General features: G+C 40.7%; 1 protein-coding gene across 3 annotated transcripts in view; it reads right to left on the bottom strand.

Annotated features, from left to right (window-relative positions):
• Window positions 1–5,121: 5,121 nt before the first annotated feature.
• Window positions 5,122–16,466, bottom strand: part of CHD1 (chromodomain helicase DNA binding protein 1) — a 70,609-nt gene continuing 59,264 nt past the window's right edge. For 2 of the 3 annotated variants that reach the window (XM_071580931.1, XM_071580932.1), the window contains exons 31-37: window positions 14,580–14,843; window positions 14,024–14,164; window positions 10,475–10,653; window positions 8,937–9,033; window positions 8,666–8,723; window positions 7,560–7,770; window positions 5,122–6,706 (exon numbers count right to left, since the gene is read on the bottom strand). In XM_071580931.1, coding sequence (XP_071437032.1) covers window positions 6,343–6,706; window positions 7,560–7,770; window positions 8,666–8,723; window positions 8,937–9,033; window positions 10,475–10,653; window positions 14,024–14,164; window positions 14,580–14,843 — 1,314 coding nt within the window. In that variant the 3' untranslated portion in view covers window positions 5,122–6,342. The remainder of the gene's footprint in view (window positions 6,707–7,559; window positions 7,771–8,665; window positions 8,724–8,936; window positions 9,034–10,474; window positions 10,654–14,023; window positions 14,165–14,579; window positions 14,844–16,466) is intronic. The other variant, XM_071580933.1, reaches the window with a different exon arrangement.

The following is a 16,466-nucleotide window of genomic DNA, read 5'->3' as shown; positions in this document are numbered from 1 at the left end:
GCTCAACAGGAGCCAACAGTGTGCCCAGGTGGCCAAGAAGGCCAATGGGATCCTGACCTGGATCAAAACTAGCGCGGCCAGCAGGCCCAGGGCAGTGACCCTTCCCCTGGACTCTGCCTTGGGGAGGCCACACCTTGAGTATTGGGTTCAGTTCTGGGCCCCTCAGTTCAGGAAAGAGATTGAGGGGCTGGAGCGGGGCCAGAGAAGAGCAACGAGGCTGGAGAAGGGACTGGAGCACAAGTGCTGTGGGGAGAGGCTGAGGGAGCTGGGGGTGTTCAGCCCGGAGAAGAGGAGGCTGAGAGGTGACCTCAGCACTGTCTGGAACTGCCTGAAGGGAAGTTCTGGCCAGGTGGGGTTGGTCTCTTCTCCCAGGCACTCAGCAATAAGACAAGGGGGCACAGGCTCAAGCTCTGCCAGGGGAAATTGAAGCTGGAGATCAGAAAAAAATTCTTTGCAGAGAGAGTGCTCAGGCATTGGAATGGGCTGCCCAGAGAGGGGGTGGAGTCACCATCCCTGGAGGTTTGGGTTGGACTTGATGATCTCGGAGGTCTTTTCCAACCCAATCGATTTTATGATTATGTGACTCTATGATCACACTGTCTTGTTTTCAGTACTGGCACTTGAAATAATACAAACTCTTTAAACTTCACACTCTCTCCCATTGTGACAGTGTTAGTTTTTTTTCCCACTTGCACTCATGTTTGTGGAGTTTCTCTGGAATTTTGAAACCACAGGACAGTCACCTATGACTGACAGGCTCTGTCCTTGAGGGCTCTGTCCTGTGCAGAGGTAACTGTTTCAAGAGATATAAATCCTGTCATAATTGAGCATAATGTGCTTTGCAGACAATTTCATGTTCATTGTGGAGAGTAAATGAATTCACTTCAAACAAGATGGGGAAGGCTGCACTGTCAAAGGTAACACAGCAGATGGGATTTGTATTTTAAAAACTTGTCCAGATATCACTGGAATATGGAGGCCCTACAGGGTGATGAGTTGTGTTGCTCATCGATGTGTGCTCCGGGCACCTTCTCAGTCACTACCTAGAGACCGCCTCAGTACAATACACTGGAAGGGAGGAACACAGTTTTAAAACACCACACTAGAGAACGCAGTGCTTTGGGTGTTTTCTGTTTCATTTCAGCTCATGGAGGATCACTCTCTTGTGCATGTTTCCCTCTGGCATTCTGGTTAATGAGTAACTGGACCCTAAGTCTTCAGATGTATTTAACATGACTGTCCAAACCCTTAAGATCTCTGGAAGCAGTTCTCCAGCCCTGTTTACTTTCATGCCAAGAAAAACACTGATTAGACCTTACCCTTCTAGATTTGATAGTTTTGATGGAATAAAGTGAGGTAGAAATACAATTTTCTGTCTGAGAACTTCCAAAACTGACCTCCTGCTTATTGTGTTCTGGATAGAGAATTCACCTGCAGATTTCATCACAAGAAGAATATTTTCAATCCTCTCAAGTCAAATTCCAGTGAGAAATTTAAAATAGAAATCTATCTCTCATATTAACATCTTATATTAAAAACAGTGCCAAAAAGAGATGGAGCAGTTAGTTCCAGGCAAAAGAACTGAAAGGCATTAAAGGCTGTGGAGCTCCAGCAGTTTTGTTAAGGGTATTTGGTGTCATGGTAGTTGTATGTGTTGCTCAGACACTGACTACATTTCACAGTTCCAAGACTGGAAAAGAATGCTGAGCTGATATGCTTACAAAAATCAAGAGCTTTGAAGTCCTCTTTGCTCCTCTGTGATTAAAAGGAATGTTAAAAGTAACATTTGGTCTATATAATCAGGTAGTCACTTACCAATGGAGAATTTCTGCAAACCAAAACCAGTAACTAATTTTAAGTGATGAGTGAGAAGATTAAATGCTCCAGTTACTTCAGCCAATACCAACTCTATTGCAAATAAAACTCAGTGGAGGGCTAAGGGTACTGCAGTAATAAAAGCTCTCTCATTACTTTCTCACAATTGATCAACGGTATGTGATTTTCTGACATGATTTCTGGATGTTTATTTTCAAAGACAGACTTAAAACTGTGCTTGCTGAAAAACCTGTGGCAAAAAACATACTTACTTGTAGCAGTAGTTTCCAAGTGTGTTCTTTGGGTTTGGGCTTTAGTGCACAAACTCAGTCTAGATCTAAAATTTGTATTTCAAAACATCTCAAAAGTCTTGTACCAGCAATTTCCTAAGTCTTCAATAATTACGTATTTTTCACCTCACTTTCAATAAAGCTCATGAAATGTAGTTTGACCATAGCTGCTCTTAGGACAACAACCTTTTGATTGCAGTTATTTCCTCCACCATTGAACAACTCTGATGATCTGAGGAACTGTCAAAAAAAAATGTGCTAAACACACCATGAAGTAGCATCTGTATTAAACCTCCATGCTCTGAGGCGCACTGGTTTTACCTCTTCTAGCAGTTTTGCCAGCTCCTTGCTAACAGCTGATTAATTGCAGCACATCTCACCTTCTCTTTCTCACTTTCATCCCTCTACATGACTTTTAGACTAGTTAATCCAATAATCCCCAATTTCAGCTGAAGTCAAGCCAGACAGGAACTCTTCATTCAGCATTTTCCAAGAACACACTGTGCTTTGCAGAATTCCACATCCATTACATGAATTACTTTTCCACTGGGTCGTCCTCCTTTTCTGTTCTCTAAAAATTCCCATAGCTGATTTTGGTGAGGGGCAATCCGTCCAGATTTCCAAAATCCTGACCAAAATGAGAATTCAGTCTGTGAGAGTGTAAGAATAGAGGGACCAGAACGTGCTCCCCATTACTAAGGTGTTGTCAACTTCCATCTTAAAATGAGTAATTGGACTACAGAGGAAAAGGTTAAGAGAGAAACAATGAATTCCACCAACCTCCTCTTCATTCTACTCTTATCAGCATCTACACAATTGTAGTTCTTAGCTGGTGCTTCTGGAGTGTTTCACAAATAAAATCTTCAGCATTAAATTTTAAGAATAAAACTTAAATTTCAGGTGCCACCACAGCAGCTTGTTGGACGAATGAAGACAGAAAGTGACAGGGCTACATACCCGTCCCAACACAGTTCAGTAAAACAAAGCTTGTTTAGTACAAGTGCATGACTCATACCAGGTATTACTGATTTTAACATTTACTACTCTTTAACAGAAGCAAGAGTTTGTCTACATTTTACTTAGAAAGGGTAAAACTGAGAGGAACTTGTTTCAACTTAGTGCACAAAAATAAGCCAGGATTTAATTAATTTATTGGTCGAATAAAACTCTCATGGAGAGGGTTGCAATGAAAGAAAGGTCTCATCAGGATGAACTCCTTGAGTGTACTCAGTGTTGCCAATCTTCCCAAGTAATGGTGAGGTAACTTCCTGCCAAAAAAGCTACTGTCACTGAAGACAACACTAACCACAACTTTGGTGATGGAAACAGCTCCTTAAAACTGCATTGCCCCCAGAGTCCTTCATGTGGTGAGTGGAACTCTGCAGCTACACAGTGAGAGCTGGGAAGTGGCAAGATCCATTTGTGGATGACAAACTGTCACACAGGGACAAAACAAGCCAATTGAGATTCAAAAAGAGTAAAGACAGGCATCAAAGATACTCATCAGGGAGTCAGTGTCTCACGGGGAGGTGAGGGCACACTTCCTTTGCAGGAGCCTCGTGTTCCTGCAGGAACTGCCATCCTCTTGTGTTGGTGCTTGAACCCTTTTCAGGTCCTGTTGATTGTGGTGAAAGGCTCTCAACCCAAAAGTTGCCCAAGTGCTGCTCAGGCACCAGGACATCTGCACTGAGGATCAAAGTGGGGAGAACAGAATGGCTGTTAGCAGGGAAACAATGACCACATCACAGCCCCTGACAACTCACAGCAACCAGCCCACACCTTCCCTCTAAAACTAAGAGCAGTAGTATGTTTTTAATGTGCTTTTTCAGACTGAGCAACAATCTCCTCTTTTTAGGTAGTACAGGAAAGGGTAAACTAGAAATACTTAACAGGATGAAGATGGGAATCTAAGACTTCCATGTACGGCAGATGAAGCACCAGAATCTTTTATCAACAGCTGTATGAGGAGTTCTCTTGCAGTCACCAGAATTTACTCCCCAAAGCCTCTGACAGACAGGTAACAGTAATACCTGATGGATGCTTCAGAACTTCACACACTTGCTTGGAGACTTTTCATAAGGCAGGATCAAATCTCTAAGGCATTCAAGACTGAAGGATGAATGTCTCATTTGCAGAGAATATGGGATTGGATAGTAAGATACCACCACGTAACAGGCCCCTTAAGCACTGGATGTTATCTGCATCATTGAACCTCAAATACCTACAACTTAATGGAAACCAGAGGAGAAAAAACTGAACAGAGGAAAATGTGATTTGTGTGTCTGTAAATATGATTAAAGTTATAAAGCCTAAGCAGATTTATTTCCAAAGACCCACATCATCAAAGCCACAAAGTATCTCAGAGATCTGAGGTACCTTCACTGATCATCTCCACAGACCAAGCACGGTGAGGTTGGTCGCAGTGAGTGAGGCCACTGTGCTGTGACAGCTGCACTGACAGCAGACCAGGCTGGCTGGCACTGCCCTGTCTGTGCTCCACTGACGGATCTGTACACTTCCCGAGCAGGGAGAATCAGGTCAGGAGTTGGAGATGCTCCAACTTCCAGATTTCCCCCCCTTGAAGTGGAAGGAACCTTCTCAGACACCACTCTGGTGCCTCAACAGCGCTGCAGCCACCAAACCTGAGAGCACAACTCAAACCCTCCAGACCTTGTCAAGATGAAGAGTTAAGAAACAAAGCAGCATCGATTAACTCAGTCACAGGCCACATTAAATAAGCTTAATACTTAATGTGCTTACACTGAGGTCTAAGAGCTACTCTCTGGACAGATATTTTTGTTTTTATATTAATGCTTTCTTATAAACCTGTCTGATTGGAAAACATGCTCAACATTACAAAAGCAGAGAAAAACTGGAGCAACAGATTGTTCCCACCTCATGATGCCAGCCTAGATATCTTCTCGAGTTATCACAAAGATTATAAATTTAGTACTTTTAATGCTTTTATGGATAAACCCTATAGAGAAAAACACAGCAGAAAACTACAAGACCCACATGTCCTTTTAGTTTAAATTTAATTTGTCAGATAGAAGTTATCTATGTACAATCAGTGTGCATCGTAACAATTCTGTCAATAAAGTCATAATTCAAATCTTCTAAAATATTAACTAGCTGCATAGCACATTTGACATTATTGCCCATGTTGAAGAGGGAACACAAATGAATTTACAATGAATTTTGATTGATTTGGATACTGAAGTCTTCTGATATTCGACACTCCTCCTTTAAAACAAATGCATCTGAAAAGCCTTTCAGAGCACAGTTTAGCTGGTTATTTTTTACCATTTCATTACAAACAATCACAACACTGACAGTTTAATAGGGAAAAAACCCCAAACACAACCCCAAAACGTGTATCTAAAGTATCCAATAAAGGGAGCACTAAGTGGAATAAAACATCCCCTTTCCCCATTTTTACATTCTGAGCAGTGACTCCATCAAGGTCTTTTATTGAAACATTTAAGTACACTGATTTTGTTTCATACTTGTGACAAGAAGGCCTGAGTTGGTGGGGAAAGGAACAGTCAAAAAAAGCCTGAGGGGGAAAAAAGCTCATTTAATAAATTTACAACGATTTACAGCCATTTATTTGTGTTTTGCTTTATTTTTTATTATTCATTTGTTTGTTTTGTAAAAAGGCATTGTAACTGATCACAAACAGAAGAAATCCTGGCTATTTTACAGTTATAGGTACAGAATTTAAATATTCAAGCTTGTGATGAAAAGCGGCAAGGTGGTCGCAGTGTACAATGTAAACAAGTAGCTTTGGAAAGTGAACAAAGTCCTTGAGAGTTCTTTACTAAGAAAAAAAACAAAATAATCTCCCCATTCCCTCCTGAAATATGAGCACAGGTCAGTGTTTTTAAAAGTTCGTTTACAAACATAACTTAAAACATTATCAGCCTCAAACCACTTTGACATGAAGACTTTTATAGTAAGATCCAGTCTGAAATGGGCAGTGTTGAGGTCCCTGTAAAAGTAAACATCTTCCATTTCTTAAAAAAAGTGCCACAGCATTTGCAGCACAGTGCAGCATAAACTTTAAATACAAAAATATTTTTCTTCTGTTGGGATAATAGACCTTGCATCCTGGAAAGAAGTAACAATACTGCTACTGATAGAATATCCCATCTGTATCTTTCAAGTCATGTAAGGCAATTACTGTGTTAGTTTACTGTATATGGCTAAAAGAAGGTCCAGCAAGTCTCAGTCTTTGTTATGTTTTCCGGCTACTCCATGTATGTTCAGGTGTACTTTTGTGATCTGATGAGTGTTCAAATGGAGATCTGTGGCCCAGGGGAGACCTCGAACCGTACGGAGACCTCTGATCTAATGGTGACCTGGGGCCACTCCCCGAAGCTCTGTGGTCCATTTGCCAGTCTGAGTGGTACCTGTAGTCTCTGGGTGATTTGTGGTGGCTGTACTCGGACGTGGAGCGGTGATCCAAGTGTATCCTGTGGTCTGAATGGGAACGGTGATCCGAATGTGCCCGGCTGTCTTTTAAACTTCCCTCCAGGTTGGACCTGTGGTCTCTGCTCCTGTAGTCGTCTAACTTTCTATGCTTACTATCACTGTAGTATCTAAAAAATAAAAATTGTTTGTATCAGAGTTACTGACCACATGAGGAGTCACAATCCTGTGGTGGGTCTGTGGGGGGTCTATGGGGGATCTATGGGTGGTCTGTGGGGGTCTGTGGGGGGTCTCTGGGGGGGTCTGTGGGGTTTATGGGGGGGGTCTATGGGGGTCTGAGGGGGTCTATGGGGGGTCTTTGGGGGTCTATTTGGGCTCTAGGGGGATCTGTGGGGGGTCTAGGGGGGGTCAGTGGGGGGTCTGTGGGGGTCTAGGGGGAACTGTGAGGGGTCTGTGGGCGTTTATGGGGGGGGGTCTGTGGAGGTCTGTGGGGGTCCAGGTGGGGTCTGTGAGGGTCAGTGGGGGGGGTCTGGGGGATCTAGGGGTGTCAATAAGGGGTCTGGGGGGGGGGTTGTCTTTGGGCATTTATGGGGTCATTGGGGGGGGTTCTATGGAGGTGTCTATGGGGGTGTCTATGGGGGTCTGTGGAGGGTCAATGGGGGGTCTGGGGGGGCCTATGGGGGATCTGGGAAGGGTTTGAGGGTCTATGGGCATTTATGGTGGGTCTATGGGGGGCATATTGGGATCTGTGGGGAGTTGGGGGGGTCTGTGGGGGATAGATAGACAGACAGAGGTAGGTAGATAGATGATAGATAGATAGATAGATAGATAGATAGATAGATAGATAGATAGATAGATAGATAGATAGATAGATAGATAGATAGGGGGTCTGTGCATTAGGGAGAGATCCCTGCAGCAATTTTGCTTTACTCAGAAAAGATGGTTTGGTGCTTGCTACAAGCATAACTACAAAACCAGGCAAAGGACTTCTGATCAGGTTTCAAAACTGCTTGAGAAACTCACCTGCTGTCTTGTTTGTAGTGATCCCAGTCCCTGTGATCTTTCCCGTTGCTGAAGGCTGAATAGGGCCGTTTCCTAGAGTCGCTTTTCTTGTAAGAATCCCCCTGATGTCTGTCCTTGTGATGATCGTGGTACTGTGACAAGTGCCTGTCAGAAGAGTAACTGTCCCTGCTACTGTCATCGTGGTTTGTGTTCTCCTTTAGTCTTTCCACATCTGTTTAAAAAAGCAGAGGTTAAAAAGAAGTCTCATAACATCTTGACTTCCCCTAATTCAAGCAGCACTTCCACGTGTCAGATGTCAACAGTATGAAGTGACATAATTTAAAAGAAACAGGGTCTAAACAGTTGAAAGGCAAGTGCACTAATGCTACTGAATGGAAAGAAACCTCAGAAGTAAGGGGGAATGTGTAAGTGTAGGGCTTGGAAAGTGAACTTCTCAGCCTCTCCATCCAGCCTGTGAAGCAAAGTGTGGTCCACATGAGCAGAGGTGCCTTCAGCAGAGCAATTTTAGAATGGCAGCAACTTCCTCTCTAAGAAGGGGTGGACATACTATGAGTAACAGTTCTAATGGCACACCCTGTCAGCAAAACAATTCTAGTGGTTTTCCAAAAAAACACAATGCTAATTTTAAGTCCATGAAAATTTACTCAAAGTGTTCTCTCACACAAGACAAAAACAAGTATTACATTCAAGAAGGCAGGTGTGGGAACACAGGGGAAAAAAAAATCAGTGTTTTAGTAAAAAATAAAAGACAGCCCATGTCACTCATGACAAACTATGATGCAAGGTCACAGTTTGCTTTCTTGCATGGCAGTGACATTATAACAGCTACAAAGAGGCACAGAATTTCCAAGAAATCTACAGGTTTGAGTAGGTCTCTCCCCTCCTCAAAATTTAACACAGGAAGTATTTCTGATTTTTTCTTACAGGACAGTCAAATAACCCTCTAAGTAGCAGCTGGATTTCATCATCAAACTAGTGAAGCTTTGCTAGAATCAGCCTTCTCTACCATACTTAGCAGTGTGGGACACAGACCCCAGAGATGTGTGGAATGAAATAAACATGAAAACTGAGCTATCCAACACAAGAATGTACTTAAGGTTTCTTACCTGGATTTCTAATTACATGTGTGTTCACATTGCTGCCAATATTCTGGTCATTGTGTTGCTAAAAGAGACAAGTGCAAAAGCTCATTGGTAAACCCAGAAGTTCATCTGGATACATTAGAAAAATAACCCAACAAAAGAGAGTACCATACTACAAACAAAAATGATACTTGAAGTGTATTTCTGTGTTCCTTATAATCCTTTAAAGCTAATGGAAGAGTTGTAATGCTTAACATACATATGTCTGTATTTAGGAAGTGTCTGAAAATGTTACCTGAGACTCTTGTCGCTTTTTGATTGCATGTTTATACAGTTTGTGCAGCTTTCTGGCATCAAATTCAGTAAACTTAGAGACAAAAATCCACAGATTTCTGAGGAAAAAGAAAAGAGAAGTTACAATTCTTCTGTAAATTTATTTTCCTGAAATTCTTGAACTGTACTTCAGTGAATCAGAAACACTATAAAATCTACACATCATTGCCTGGTTGCACAACAAATATTACATAGCTGTAAATATAACATTTCAAAGACTAATTCCTTTAACAGTTTATCAATGGATTTGTGCCTAATCTGTGCTTGAAGGAACCAAAGAGAAAAAATCCAAGTCCTTTGTCATCAAGATGCCAGAATTCTGAAGGAAAACATTTGCTTCTATGATTGCAGGTAAAGCTCTTTTAACAGAACTCCTTCAGTAAAATTTACAGGTGGAATGCTTGAAAGACACCACAGAATAGTGGTGTTGAGAAATACTTGAAGTGTGTAGGCTCAGAAAGCAACAGTTTGCTCCTTCACTGTGATCATTTAAACACTAATTTCTGTCTAGAAGTTTGCAGTAGACAACCAGTCAGTGGTGTGTCTAATGAGACCATTATAACTTTACATAAGGTACACCACTTATCAAAGATAACTGAAATATTTATTTTCTTAATTTACACATAATATTGTAGCATTATTATGTGCAATAGCTCTATGACAAGTTTCCACTTTAAAAAATGTAACATTTACCAAAACGTAAGACATGGATCTCATTTTTGTGTCTCATATCACCTTAATATTCTGAAATAAAGGCAGTAACAGCAGCAGATCAACACCTTCTACACTAACAGAAGTCTTCAAGAAAATGCAACACTTGGCACACTTTGGTATAAGGAAGTGCAGGATGTATTTGTAAGGAGACTAAGTGCACATTCCAATAAAAGAAACTCAATTTGCATTAAGAACTTAACAATGACAGATAAGGAGTTTACAAACCAAGATACATTTTTTAAATTGTCACCTCATAAAGATGCCAACCCTTCTCTCACTTTTGAAGTGCATCTCAGTACAGATAAATACTTTTATCAAGTCACAGTTAATAGATTTTAAGTCACAGTTAATACATTTTAAAAACAATAAAAAATTCTGTAACTCGAAATCATACAAAGTTTCGACACAATTTTAGAACTGTGTATTTTCAGCACAAATTATAAAGAACCAAAACCACCTAAGTTGAAAAAAACTATATCCTTAAAGGCCAGAATGCCTTTCCACCAAACAGAGTTTAGTGACAAGTTCCCCAGTGTCTGGTTTCAGTGAACAGTGTGATGTCTCCACCCACTGGGCAAAATGCACTGCTGAGCAGCAAATGCTCAAAGTCAACCCATTAAAAATCAGAACAATGTATAATCATCTTTCAATGGGTTCCTACTTAAAATAGCAGGAAGATACAAGAAAGAGAGAAAAAGAAACAGGAGAAATAAGTAAAACCTATTCTATTAATAGAAGCAATTACAGATTTACTTTTTTCTAGCAAGCCCAGGGAGAATAACTTACTTTCTCCACTGTTTAATTTGTTCAGGATTTGTGTACTCTTTTAGACACTCAGTAATGTGATCCCCAATTTTGATGAGACACTGTCGAGTGTGCTCCAGCTGCTCTCTTTCAGAAAGGCCCTTTTCTGGTCGATCCAGCTGTTTCAACGCTGCTTTGACAGGTCTCATTCTTTCTTTGCACTGTAAAATGGAAAAAAAATAATGTATCAATTAAATATATTCTAAAACATGACCCACCTTTTACTGTGATATATATGCAGGCAAAGACAATACTGTTTCAAGTCAGAGGAAATACAAGACTTTCTCACAGCTCTCAGAAGTGTTTTGCTGGTTTCCTTTGGAAGAAGTCGTGTTATAAACCAAACTGAAATTTTATTTCTCTGTGAAAGATTCTATAAAATAGATATCAAGGTGTAGAAGCCTGGAAGACAAGGGTGCCACTGTGTTTGTCTCACACACCGATACTGGACAGCTGTGGAGCCATCCAAGGACTGCTGTGGCTGAAGAAGGGCCCATACAGAGTTAGGGCACCACTTTTTTGGGGCAAACATCCTGGAGATAAGCAAAACATCCCAAGCACAGGCACAGCACTGGGGCTAAGCAGCAGGTGTGGACTGCCAAGACCCTCAAAGCCCTTTGATCCATTTCCAACAAGGCCTGGAAGAACAGACTGCCCACAGTGACTGATTTGCATAGCAAGAAACTTGACCTCCAGGGAGGGGAAAACGTATCCATATAAAGGTTTCCCCATGAAGTCCCTGTGTGTGGGCACCCCCAGGATGCTGGAAACCCCGATGGATCAGTGCTGGGGCCTGATCTCTCTTTTTCCCTCCCTTCCTCCCCACTGTCTACTTCTCTCTCTTTCCCTCCCTCTCTCCCTTCACCCCACCTGTCTGTTCAAAACTCACTGCCTGGGCTTATACAGCAGAACAGGGAGTAACACACCAGTTTCCATGTCAAGGGTGCAATTCACTAATAAAACACTGGAAGCTTTTGCAGACCCTCTGACTTCTGCCATTTCTTTCGACCACAAGCACCTGTGAATCTTATATGCTCCCTTCCCCTTAAGGGTGGGATGCCATGCAAGGGTTTGAGAAAGCACTAATTTAATACATGGGATTTCTGAGGAAAAGGACTTGTTACAACTGGGTTTTACAATTAAAACTTTTAGCACTATCATGTAGAGCAAGTTTACACTTTTTAGCTGCTAGAAAGCTATACAAACTCAATGCCAAAATTTAATGTGAGAGTTTTCAGTACATTTCAAAGACTTTCTGCAGCAATTCCACCTGGCATTCAGCAGAGGACCAGGATTCCTTCTCTGAGCATTTTTTAAACCTCCTATGCAGATAGGAGCAGAACTTGTGCTACCTAGAGGAAAGCTAGTTTGGGTATAGGACCATAAAGGCTGGAAACAACCTCCAAGATAATTAAGTCCACCCTTTGATGGAACACCACTAAGCTCATTAAACCACATCACAAGTCCCATATCTAGTCATTTTTTGAATGCTTCCATGGATGGAGACTTCACCACCACCCAGGGCAGTCTGTTCCAGAGATTAACCACTCTTTCAGTGAGGAATATTTCCCTAATATCCAACCTGAAACCCTCCTGGCACTGTCTGGGGATGTTTCTCCTTTTCATGTCACTGGTTGCCTGGGGAAAGAGCCCAACCCCCACCTGGCCACCACCTCCTTCCAGGCAGTTGTAGAGAGTGAGAGTCCCCCTTGAGCCTTCTCTTCTCCAGGCTAAACACCCCCAGCTCCCTCAGCCTCTCCCCACAGCACCTGTGCTCCAGTCCCTTCTCCAGCCTCGTTGCTCTTTCTCTTCTCAGTTGGGTTGGAAGAGACCTCTGAGATCAAGTCCAACCCTTGAACCAACCCCACTGTGATCACCAGCCCAGGGCACTCCATGCCCTGGGCTGGTGATCACAGTGGGGTTGGATCAAGACATGGTGGATTCTCTGTCCCTGGAGGTGTTTAAGAGGAGATTCAGTGCCACATCCAGTCCCTTCTCCAGCCCCTCAAGATCTTTCCTGAACTGAGGGGCCCAGAACTGAACACAACACTCAAGGTGTGGCCTCACCAGTGCCAAGTACAGGCGATGCCTGGACCAGCAACAACAGCGATGTTGACCCAGACAGAGGTTGTGCATCCTTGAATTTTCACACTGAATCCAATGTTTTCACAGTAAACCCAGATAAACCCAGTTGGCACAGTTTAAATTACAGACACTTGCTTAGGAATAGCTTTGAACAACAAAGGAATGGTAAACATGAAATGTGTGTTCTCCTTATCATAAAGAGTCAAATCAGTTAAGCTCCAACAACCCACAGTAGTAATTTCCATTTAAAAGTGCAGTTCAATGTTTAATTAGACTGCACCTGACCATGGCACAAATGGTCATACCTTCCAGAACAACCCTCTTGGCCATTTTTCTATACACTACCAAACCTAGAAAAAACAAATATCTGGAACAGAATGAAATGAAATATTACTATTACAGTGGTAATACCATTACATCTACAGTCAACTCAGAAAAAATAGGGACGCTGTTCCTCTGCCAGCTCATGCCCCTGAGTTAATTAAGCATTTGTATTACATCCTGTACAAGCCATAGATTAAGGTAGCCTTGAAAAAGTTACAGAGTGCACTGCTTAAATACAGAAGTGATCAGAAAAATGTAACTGTACATGGAAATCAAATGATTTTCTGTTAATAGCCACATAACCACATCCACCTGAATCACACAAGGCCCATGCTGAAAATCACAGGCGAGTTATAGGAATGTTTAGAATAAAACCATAGACTAGTCACTACTACCATACCCAAGAGACTCCTCCTGGCATGTCACAGCCAGCACCCACAACAGCCCCACCAGGCCTGGCTGGCAAAAACACACAGCTGCTGAAATCTGAATGACAAAACCACCACAGGAGAGAAGCTGCTCAGAGTAACTCACTGGTACTGTTCCAAGGGCCCATTTTCATCAAATGTTCATTTGCTTCTTGGTTAAACAGAATTACTTTGGTGTCACAAACATTACTTCAGCAAGGGCTTTAGCATTTGTTTCTTCCTGTGACTACTAATTTAATTTTTCAACACTTCAGGAGGCAAGTGCTGAAACTTAAGTTTTATTTGCTGTCTTACGAAGAAAAAAAGCATATATGATAAGGTGGAGCCAGAGACTCCATCACTTGTTTTTAAGTTCCTTCATCTCTCCCCTGTAAGAAGGAGGATACCCAAGTGACTCCCAAGGATGTATCTTTAGAATTGATAATAAAAATCTATTCATCACAGAAACCACTGGATAAGTTTTTCCATTATCTTACTTAAATACAGTAAAAAAGCAAAATAAAACTTCTGGAATGCAGTCAAAAATTACTTTACTACACTGTCAATAACATTCACTGATCTGAGACTTTACTAGCAAAAGAGCACCTGTGTTACAGAGCCAAATAAGACCATCAAGAATATCAGAAATTGTCCTCATTTAGACTAATAAGTATATTTAAAATATAAACTTAAGTATCAACTTAAATTGACTTACCACACTAAAAGTTTTCTGATCCAGTTCTTCAGATTCTTCTGATATAGGAACTGGTTCACTAGAGGCCGTAATATGAACTGGAGTGTCCAGCAATGCAATTTTTTTAGTTTTTTCTTTATTTTCAGATTTGATTTCATTTATCTAAGAACAAGATACAAAAGTATTTAAGTACATTCTATTCTGGCTCTGGAATCATCGTATAATGTATGACAAGCCCCACAACTCTTGTATTCTCTTCAGTAATAAAAATAAAATCTATGCTGACTTTCCATGACAGTACATTTTATCTTCTCTGTGGGATGGAAATGGAAAATAATAATTTCTGCACACACTTTTACTCTCAGTCCAACTAAGAGATGAATGACTGAAGATGCAGTTTCCCATTTCAAAAGCTTCTCCTCATGGTTTCAGGCAAGAAAAATAAAACTTCAAATTATGTAAAAGACTTTGATGAAATGACAACTGATCAGATTCAAAACACCTTTTCATCTAAAAATCATTCACATAAACCTGGTGACCTTTTCTAGTGCTATGTAAGACAAGTAAACCTAGTTACCTTCTCTTCCTTTACTTCTTTTTCTTTCTGTGTGGATTCTTTTACTTTGTTTTCTCTCTTTTCTTTAATATCTTTTTCTTTTAATTCTTTCTTATCCTCTTTTTCTTTTTTCTCCCTTTTCAAATCCCTCTTATTTTCCTTTTCTTTTGTCTCTCTTTTTTCTTCAGCTTCCTTCTTTATACCAGTATCTGGCTCAGGCTTTTCTTCATTTTCTTTCTCTGCTTTAAATTTTTTATGTGGATGTTTCACTGAAACAATCTCATCCTGCAATATGCAAGAATATATGTCACATCAAACTGAGTTCCTACCTATACAAGTTTTGTAACTATCAGACTAAAACACTTTTTATCTGTGCATTGTTTTCTTTTTGGACATAGAATTTAACATCAAACAGAACTGAAGGCAGTTGCAAAGAAAGGTGAGAACTATGCACTCACTTTTTGATGTGACAAAGCAAATACTGACTCAGCACAGGCACTGAGTGTGAAAAATTGTGTCCATTTAACATAGAATTAACTTTGAATTCGGTTTATTTAAAGGTACTTAAGACTCTGACGAGTTAAAACCTAAGAAGAGGTAGGTCTTGCAGCAACGCAGAGCTGACTGGTCAGGACACTCAAGTGACGGGGATGTTGGAAGGCCTCTGATCTAGTCAGCTTTATCCCAGCAACATTTTACCAATCCCATATTAAACATTCACAGGGGAAGGTAACAGAGTCCAGACTTTCTCTTTTCCAGAGCTGTTTGTTTTACCAGGCTTTAAAAACATCTTAGTTACAGACTGTTTGATAAGGGCCCATTTAACTGTTGGAAGGTGATCACAATCTCAGTTCACTGCCCTTTATAATATTCATTTATAAGGCCTAAGACAGAAACTAAAATCCTTTCAGACACATCAGAAATACTACAGTAAATAAAAACAGTATTATAACACATGTGCAAGAATCATTATCATCTTTGCATGTGCTTGAACACACTCTGGAAAGGCACACACAGAAACTTGCAGGAAGAACAGATGGAAGAATGCCCAATACCTGACTGAACAAGTTACTGAGAGGAGGTATAAAGTCATCAGCCCAAACAAGACTTGAGTGTTTGGGCATGATGGAAACTTTCTAGCAAAAACTCACTGACTTCAAAGGTTCCCTGATAATTCTAGCATCTAAACAGGCAAGTTTTAAATACTGCACACAGTATGGCAGATAACCAGTTAAGGCCAATCATTTGAGTGGTTCTTGTACATAGCCCAGTCTTTGAAGTGCAATTGTTAATCAGTGTCCAAAAGGACTGAAGTGATAAATACCTGTTGTCAAATATATGACACCATTCTGGGAAGTTTCCTGACTATAACCAATCAATCAAATACCAGGCAGTGTCTTCTGAGCAGGCATGAAGTCTTTAAAACTCATTTTTAATTAGTCTGAACCATAAATTTGCTTAGTTTTAGGGTTGAGTTGCCCACATTCATTAATGGAAACTGTTCTCAGTTTTACATTCCAGGCAAATGATTTTCAATACAAACATAAGATGGTCTACACTGAATTTTTTCCTCTGGCTTTTGATTTTATTTTCCACTGTACAATTTTAATGCATACAGGAATGCTTTAGTTAAAAACTACTATATTTTCATAGATTTATCATGGCTCTTCTAACACTGAGTAAGTTGTAACTCTATATTTTCATAAGTATTTTTTACTCTAGAACAAGGTGACCATTACAATGGTTTGTGACAGTTTACTTCAAACCATGTAGGAAGTATATTTATGATACATACAGATTTTCACTGATTTATTTCAACTACATTCAAAATCACAAAATTAGCTGTGACATTGACCCTAAATTTTTCTCCCTGCTGGTTTTGCTGTGTGATAAATGACAGAAATAGAA

The sequence above is a fragment of the Pithys albifrons genome, chromosome Z (genome assembly GCF_047495875.1).
Source record: "Pithys albifrons albifrons isolate INPA30051 chromosome Z, PitAlb_v1, whole genome shotgun sequence".
NCBI classification, from domain to species: Eukaryota; Metazoa; Chordata; class Aves; order Passeriformes; family Thamnophilidae; genus Pithys; species Pithys albifrons.
The sequence above is the reverse complement of the archived record's forward strand: the minus strand, read 5'-3'. Positions and strand labels throughout refer to the sequence as shown.